Raw genomic sequence first — 9,162 nt, 5'->3', positions numbered from 1 at the left:
AAAAAATTCTCCATCATTCAGGCTGAGGATAATGATGAAATTAAATACTGAGCTTCATTACTGTATGTTGTTAACCTTCTTGTGTGTTATTTCTTGTGTGTATTCACTGCTTAGCACTGATACGTGTTATTCCACTCTCCACTCAGTGGATAAGAAAAAAATGCATCATTAGTGCTACTTGGTTTAGTTTGCTATAAATGCGAGACCACTAGATACTTATCGTGTTTTTGCTTTACTTGCTTTCTTTACAAAGGTAGAACCAGAGCATAAAAGCAGCTTATTCGGCATTCCTACAAAGCAAGAACAACATTTTTATTATGGTCAACCAACTATTAAAGGATATACAAACTGTATGAACACAAAGCCACAAAATCAAAAGAGCAAAGGTGAGGATTTAAGAGCTGAGAAACATTGTTCAGCAGGGGGTGGGGACTCTGTGGATGCCAATGAAGGCCTTTGCAGGTGAAGGTTTGCCTCCAGCTGCAACATTGGTGACCCTTGACATGTACCAAAGTTGCATTATCTATATGGAGTACAAGAAAATAGAAGGTGGAAGTTCAATAGGAGCAATTATCAGAATCTGGCATTTGGGAGCACTACATATTTTTGTGCCCATGATGAGAGGATAAATAAATAAATAGGTCATGATCTGTCACATCTCAGGGCAATGACAGTGTGATGTTCCTGATTTGTAATGTAAATATGGTAAGTGCTGGTATAATATAAGACATACGGTAAGTGGAGTGAAAGAGGAGGGGGAATAAGAACATAAGAACATAAGAACATAAGAAGAGCCTGCAGGATCAGGCCAGTGGCCCATCTAGTCCAGCATCCTGGCCAACCAGGTGCCTGGGGGAAGCCCACAAGCAGGACCCGAGTGCAAGAACACTCTCCCCTACTGAGGCTTCCGGCAACTGGTTTTCAGAAACATGCTGCCTCTGACTAGGGTGGCAGAGCACAGCCATCATGGCTAGTAGCCATTGATAGCCCTGTCCTCCATGAATTTGTCTAATCTTCTTTTAAAGCCATCCAAGCTGGTGGCCATTACTGCATCATGTGGGAGCAAATTCCATAGTTTGACTATGCTCTGAGTAAAGAAGTACTTCCTTTTGTCTGTCCTGAATCTTCCAACATTCAGCTTCTTTGAATGTCCACGAGTTCTAGTATTATGAGAGAGGGAGAAGAACTTTTCTCTATCCACTTTCTCAATGCCATGCATAATTTTATACACTTCTATCATGTCTCCTCTGACCCGCCTTTTCTCTAAACTAAAAAGCCCCAAATGCTGCAACCTTTCCTCATAAGGGAGTCGCTCCATCCCCTTGATCATTCTGGTTGCCCACTTCTGAACCTTTTCCAACTCTATAATATCCTTTTTGAGATGAGGCGACCAGAACTGTACACAGTATTCCAAATGCGGCCGCACCATAGGTTTATACAACGGCATGATATCGGCTGTTTTATTTTCAATACCTATCCTAGTTATCCCTAGCATGGAATTTGCCTTTTTCACAGCTGCCGCACACTGGGTCGACATTTTCATCATGCTGTCCACTACAACCCTGAGGTCTCTCTCCTGGTCGGTCACCGCCAGTTCAGACCCCATGAGCGTATATGTGAAATTAAGATTTTTTGCTCCAATATGCATAATTTTACACTTGTTTATATTGAATTGCATTTGCCATTTTTCCACCCATTCACTCAGTTTGAAGAGATCTTTTTGGAGCTCTTCACAATCCCTTTTTGTTTTAACAACTCTGAACAATTTAGTGTCGTCAGCAAACTTGGCCACTTCACTGCTCACTCCTAATTCTAGGTCATTAATGAACAAGTTGAAAAGTACAGGTCCCAATACCGATCCTTGAGGGACTCCACTTTCTACAGCCCTCCATTGGGAGAACTGTCCGTTTATTCCTACTCTCTGCTTTCTGTTTCTTAACCAATTCCTTATCCACAAGAGGACCTCTCCTCTTATTCCATGACTGCTAAGCTTCCTTAGAAGTCTTTGGTGAGGTACCATGTCAAACGCTTTTTGAAAGTCTAAGTACACTATGTCCACTGGATCACCTCTATCTATATGCTTGTTGACACTCTCAAAGAATTCTAATAGGTTACTGAGACAGGACTTTCCCTTGCAGAAGCCATGCTGGCTCTGCTTCAGCAAGGCTTGTTCTTCTATGTGCTTAGTTAATCTAGCTTTAATAATACTTTCTACCAGTTTTCCAGGGACAGAAGTTAAGCTAACTGGCCTGTAATTTCCGGGATCCCCTCTGGATCCCTTTTTGAATATTGGCGTTACATTTGCCACTTTTCAGTCCTCAGGCACGGAGGAGGACCTGAGGGACAATTTACATATTTTAGTTAGCAGATCACCAATTTCACATTTGAGTTCTTTGAGAACTCTTGGGTGGATGCCATCCGGGCCCGGTGATTTGTCAGTTTTTATATTGTCCATTAAGCCTAGAACTTCCTCTCTCGTTACCACTATTTGTCTCAGTTAATTTTACATGGGCTGTAAAATGATAGATGATTGGCTGAGCGTTTGAATGGCTGGGAGTATAAATGGAAGGATGACAGTTGAATGGGGTGGTTGTTGTTGTTGGAGAGGTTGGTGTGGAGAGTATAAGGTGGCTGTTGAGAGAGTGAAATAGGAGTTCTGGGGCAATTATTAGGAAGTAAAGTACATAAGAAAACATACATGAAACCATAAGCTTGTCAACAAAGTAATTAAGTAATCTTGTTATTTTTAGTGTTCAATAAATATTTATTGGTTTACAAAAGCCTGATTCTTCACCTGGGATACACAATCCAGGGGGAGTGGCAGAGTAACCAAGGCTGAACAGTAATTGTATTGAATGGTGGTAGCGGCGGAGGAAAAGATATTGTATCCAGTACCACAGAGAAACCCAGGGCTGTAAGCTTCAGTGCAAGAGGCTGCAGGGTGGTTTGGGAATTACCTATACCCATAGACACAAGGTATTGAGATAGCCTGGCAGAGACTAAGGCACAGTCTAAAGGTTATAAGAGATACAGAGTGTTGGGTAGTAAGGCCTAGCAGGGGGATCTTCTGAGATCTGTGCTATGTTGACCCATAGGCATGACTATCACTAATGTTTCCATCAAGCCTGAAGCAAGGCAGAGCAAAGCAGGGGTTAAGCTTGCAGAGCCTTGCAGAGCCTTGGCAGGGCTCAAGGCCAGCACCTGCTGGTGCCAAGGCAACCAAGGGAGATAAAGGCTGGGCAGTTCTGCCAGCTAAGTGTGGGGGAAGCAGCTTTGTGGAGGAAAACGTTCTTGTTAGTAGGTGTCTTGTTCGTGAGGGAAAGTGAAACTGCTTGTATGCTTGTATGCCTTAATGTCCAAAAGTAAAGGACTCTTAAACCAAGTTAATCTGACTGTGCTTGGATTTCTGGCCGACTTGCTCTCACCTGTAACGCACCGGTCACGCAATTTCCACACACGCCAACATGCTAGTGTGGTGAAAGGTAAAAATAAACCTGACGATCCTGTCTGCTGGTAGCCACAAGTGAGAGCGTCACAGATGGTGCCAGAGAAGGACGTCACAGACAGCTTATGAATGCAACCATCTCCACTTGGTTCCCTGTCATCCACTCACTCAAGCATCTCCACCATCTACTGCCTGAAACCAGCAAGAATGATGATGAGAATGGAAGGGATGATATTGGAAATATGGTAACTTCATGCCTCAGAGCATTTATAGGCCCTAGGCTTGAGAAAGAACATGATAAACCTAGTCAGGGGGCTTAGATATAGCATACATTCAGGAAATACCTCTTTGTGGCAACCACAACATTACTTATGAAAAACCCCTGTGTCTATTGAGTCACATAGTTTTCACTTCAAAATACAAGCCAGTAACGAAAAGGAATATTTTAGGATCCACTTGGGTGTATTTTCAATGAAAAGCTATTATGCATGCAGATTTAAGGAAGCCTGGATGTTATGTTCCGCAATTGATTCCCAATCATATGGAACAAATTTTGGTGCACATGAACAATCCAACAGTTTACTTCTGCCAACTTTACTCCTGTTCAAAACCATCCCATAACAAGAGAAGCAGCAGTGTTGTTGCAGATCAGACCTGAACTCTCTGGAGCAGCCTGACTCTTCCAGTAATTGTCTTCAGTGCTTCTTTAAAATCTTTGTTTCTCAGAGAATATATGAGTGGATTAACAACTGGGGTTACCACTGAATAAAGGAGAGAAACAAATTTGTCTTTCCCTAGAGAGTAGCCTGAGCTGGGCCTCATATATGTGTAAATGACTGAAGAGAAGAAAAAAATGACTACAATCAGATGGGAGGAACATGTGGAGAAAGCTTTCTTCTTCCCTTCAGTGGAACGGATCCTGAAGATAGCTCTCAGGATAAAGAAGTAAGAAGTTAGTGTCAACCCACAGCTAAAAATCCCAAAGAACACATCTGCCACAAAAGCCATCATCTCATTCAAGCTGGTGTCAGAGCATGAAAGCTTTAAAACTGGGGGTATATCACAGAAGAAATGGTTGACTATGTTAGAGTTGCAGAAGGAAAGCTTCAGCATAAGTCCAGCATGAACAGCAGAATTGACCATCCCAGCAAACCAGACTCCACTGGCTGTGCCAACACACACTTCCTTCTTCATGATGACTGTGTACTGCAAAGGATGGCAGATAGCAGCATAACGGTCAAAAGCCATAAATGAAAGGAGAAAAAGCTCTGTTGACAAACACCATACAAATAGATACATCTGTGTAATGCAGCCATAAAAAGAGATGGTGTTTATGTGGGTCCAAAGGATCTGGAGCAATTTTGGAGTTGTAACAGAGAGGGAAAACACATTCACTAAGGACAAATTGATGAGCAGGAAGTACATGGGAGTGTGGAGTTTTCTGCAAGTACATATGGTAAAGATGAGGAGGAAGTTACCAGATAAAGCTGTAGCATAGATGAATGTGAATATCCCAAAGAGAAGCGTCTGTAATTCTGCAGAGCCAGTGAGACCGACCAATGTAAACTCCATAATAGCAGACTGGTTCTTTATCTCAGTATCTCTGATGCTGGTGTCCTAAACAGATAAATTGTATTGTAGGTTGAATTAATTATCCTAATTCATATACAGTTCATACCTTTCTCTTCATTCACTCTCTTTCCTTCTCACCCTTTCTCTCTTTCTCTGCTAAATAGTGAAAATTGGCACGTATTTGATTTCCCCAGTCATTTGCATGGTTATGGGAAACCAGTCCGAAATATCAGAAAAGTTTGACATTCAGATGCAATTCCACGCACAGTTAGTTAGAAATAAGTCCCATTGACATCAAACATGCTCAAGACACTCAGAACTATTTCCCCCCAAGAAAAGACATGTAGGGGTTCCGATTTCAGCAAGAACCCAGAACTTGTCAAAAGAGCCGCATGTTCCATGTTTTCTTACATTTGCCATTCCTTGATGAGGATGAGTGCCACAAATGGTTTAAGGGAATGACCTAATATTAACCTGGTTTGCATCATATGTAGGTGAATGTGAGCATTTGTTGAGACATACTGACTTTTTCCAGTTTAGAAAGTCTCTGAGTTCAGAGTGCTTCTCTATGAGCTGAATAATTCACTATATCTGACTGAAAACATAATGCTATGTGTGTGATTTAAAAGCAAACTAACAAAAGAGCACTTGCACATGCAGGTATATCAAACTGCTCAGGGAATGCTGATCAGATGAAGCATCCTTTTAATGTGTATATGGATATAAATCCTTCAAGGACTAGCTCATTGTGCATAATCATTTGCAGTAGGTTGCTATGGAGTGAGCTTCATTTATTATGGTGGGATTTGTTTCAAAGAAAACATGCATAGGATGCACTGTTTGAGGTGATATCTTACATCATTTCTCTGTAAACAGGCTCGTTTCACTGTGCTATCTGGTTAAAGTAGTTTTTAAGTTATACTAGTGAAATATATTATAACAACAACAGCAACATGCTCACCTCAAATACAGAGGGGTTGAAAATAAATCACAGTTACATGTACATAATCGAATAGTAATTTAAACAAAAGAAACACAGTGTAGTTATGGTACTACATCACCTACAGTAATTATAATTAATATAGTACAAATCTTTTTTAATTAAAGTTTCTCTGTGACTTCTTATTTCTAGCTTTTGCTGATTTCAGTACTGTTCAATACATATTCTGCTGTTCCAATGAAACTTCTATTTTTTTGGTAACATGTCCCTTCCAAAGCAGGAAATAAAGTTAAGTAATAATAATGGGATTAGTAATATTTATTTTTATTTATCTATTTATTAGATTGATTTCACAGCCTTAATAATAACAACAACAATAATAATAATAAAGTACCATAATGTATGTTCTTTCTACACGCTTTTTCTTGCACATGTTATAGTTATAGTATATTCTAGCTTGCTGAAAACAATTCAAAGAAGACAGACATTAATGGAGAGATTCCAGGGGGCAGTAATGGTTAAATATTTGCACATATTTGCAATATCACATCCCTAATTGCATTACTTCTAATTTCCATATTCATTCATTTAATGCAAGGATAGGGAAACTGGCCCTCCAGATCTTATCACATCAGCTCCAGCTAGCATGGTCAGTGACAAGGGTTCAACAACATCTGATCTTGGGACTTTTCTTATACAGCCATGACAGTATACTATAGCCAGTATGATTTTTTTTTTTGCATTCTGCAATGCTAAATTGAAAACACCCCTCCCCCATGCAATTCTGGTGCTTCCCATATGCTCATTTCAAAACAATACCTTAAATCACTCCACTTAAAGTAAAGTGGGCATGGTCAATTAAAAACATGGAGTGCATGTAGAATTTTGCTCGAATATATTTTACCTCCCATTGTTTTATCTTGTGCAAACTGAGACTCTCCTCATACCCTTTGGAAACTGCTCTGTAGAATAGTCAGTGCCAGTATTTCATGATTGTTTTTGGAGTTTTCTTACTGTTGCAAAGTGTTGTACTTCACATATTCACAGAAATAGAAGCAAAAGAAAATGATTTACTATAGGAAACTTCACCAAATTTGTAAAGTAAATGAGACATACTTCAAGTGACTATCTGAACTATACCAATTGTCTTGATATTGTTGCTTCCTCCCTGCTAAAACAAGATGAGCACAGCAGATGTCTTTTTTTCTGTTCTTTGGGCTGATTGCAGGTGTTGCCATCACACACCATATTCTCAAAGGCACATGTTACTAAATTCTTCCAAGCTACACAGAAATTGGATTGGACTGTGAAAGACCAATCCAGATTGTGTTTGCATTTTGACAAATTTGTAGGGCAGTACAATATCTCAGAGAGGAGGCCAGGTTGTCTGCTCCCATGGTGCATTCACTCAGAACTTGGAAAAGTTACTTTTTTGAACTACAACTCCTGTCAGCCCAATCCAGTAGCCATGCTGGCTGGGGCTGATGGGAGTTGTAGTTCAAAAAAGTAACTTTTCCAAGCTCTGCATTCACTATAGCTGCCCAATTTCCTTGTTTTTTTAAAGTTTGATAGAAATCTCTGTGGGCTATAGGTATATTCTTAAACCACAATGTTTTTTTGCCCATTAATGAATATATGTAAAAGCTGATAACAAAAGGTTGGTCTCACTGCAATCATTGTGAAACATTAAAAAAAAGGTAAAGGTTTCCCCGCACTTATACTGCGAGTCGTTTCTGACTGTTAGGGTGACGTCTTGTGATGTTTACTAGGCAGACCATATATATGGGGTGGGATTGCCAGTTCCTTCACCGGCCTTTCTTTACCCCCCAGCATATGCTGGGTACTCATTTTACCGACCATGGATGGATGGAAGGCTGAGTGGACCTCAACCCCTTTTACCGGAGATTCGACTTCCTCCTTCCGTTGGAATTGAACTCCGGCCGTGAGCAGAGCTTCGACTGCGTTAACGCCGCCTACCACTCTTCACCATGGGGGATCTTACTAATGTGAAACATTAGTCATCCCTAATTTGTCCCACTTATTTCAATGGGACATACATGCAACTATCTTAAGTCTGTATCCAGCCCAAGGACTTCACTTTTTTTTAAAAAAAGTATAATGTCCACCACAACATTGAGACTATTTTAAAAAACATAACACGACATTTATTAAGCAATCCCGACTGGATCAAGGATAATGCTATCATAGCACTAAAAAGAGACTCTCTTTAGATAGACAGACAGACAGACAGACAGACAGACAGACAGACAGACAGACAGACAGACAATTCTCTGTTCAACGTTAGAAACTAAATAACCACTCAGCCAAAGTATAAAGATGAATGCTATGTGTGCCTATCTACCATCAATGCGTCTTCTGACTGCTAATACTTTATAGCTTGGATCCTAAACAGGTTAACTGAAGGAACTTCATGGAAGGGAAACGTTATTGTTCTGACTTCTACAGACACCTGCATCCGAGGAGGGTCAGGCATCGTCTTGAACGCTATGGGAGAGGGGATGCTAGCAGAGGGGGGAATAGCTAAAAGTCAAGCTTGGATTCCAACAAATTAATACAAGGAAGCTCATGGAAGCAATGTTTCCTATCCACTCCAGCCCCAGCAGCACCCTGTACCCATTTCACATTGTTCCGTAGGTCCCCTGACCATCTAGAGAGAGTTCTTGGGGTACACAAGTGACTGTGGGACTCAGAGAAATAAACAAAATTTAGAATCCTAGCCTATCTGTTAATCGAATGGCATGTTAATCATGGGAAACAGCCAAGGCCTGTGGTTTTTTTACTGATATTGAAAACTGAGATATACCATCTTACTTTCCATAATTATATTAGGAATGGTCAGCAGATAATATACAGGACTTCCAAGACTCCAACCCAATGTTATACATATCTATCCCAGTGCTGAAGACCTCTATCAAATGGTAATGAAAATATGGTGAGAATTTTGCCCACCATGTTAATAAGAGTGGTGAGGGTGATGGAAAAATAAACAAACCACAACATAACTATGATAAAAACAAATAAAATAGCATTCTTCAAGAAAAATATATAAGCCAATATCCACATTTTCACACAGATGTTGTAGCTGACATATCTTACTTGCAATGATCCTAAAGACAAAAAGTAGATTTTTTAAACAAATGAAAAAAATCTAACAGAAAAAAAGTAAGAACTATAAGAAAAAAAG

General features: G+C 40.1%; 1 protein-coding gene across 1 annotated transcript; it reads right to left on the bottom strand.

Annotated features, from left to right (window-relative positions):
• Nucleotides 1-4,093: 4,093 nt before the first annotated feature.
• On the bottom strand, nucleotides 4,094-5,017 carry LOC133367929 (olfactory receptor 13A1-like). The gene has a single exon (XM_061592016.1). It carries the CDS (start codon nucleotides 5,015-5,017, stop codon nucleotides 4,094-4,096), a length of 924 nt encoding a protein of 307 aa, XP_061448000.1.
• Between the last annotated feature and the right edge of the window lie 4,145 nt (nucleotides 5,018-9,162).

The sequence above is a fragment of the Rhineura floridana genome, chromosome 11 (genome assembly GCF_030035675.1).
Source record: "Rhineura floridana isolate rRhiFlo1 chromosome 11, rRhiFlo1.hap2, whole genome shotgun sequence".
Classification (NCBI taxonomy): domain Eukaryota; kingdom Metazoa; phylum Chordata; class Lepidosauria; order Squamata; family Rhineuridae; genus Rhineura; species Rhineura floridana.
This window is presented reverse-complemented; position numbering and strand designations above follow the sequence as displayed.

What these genes read in the sequence shown, in the direction of transcription:
- LOC133367929 (XM_061592016.1), bottom strand. Translation starts at nt 5,017, where the DNA reads ATGGAGTTTACATTGGTCGGTCTCACTGGCTCTGCAGAATTACAGACG.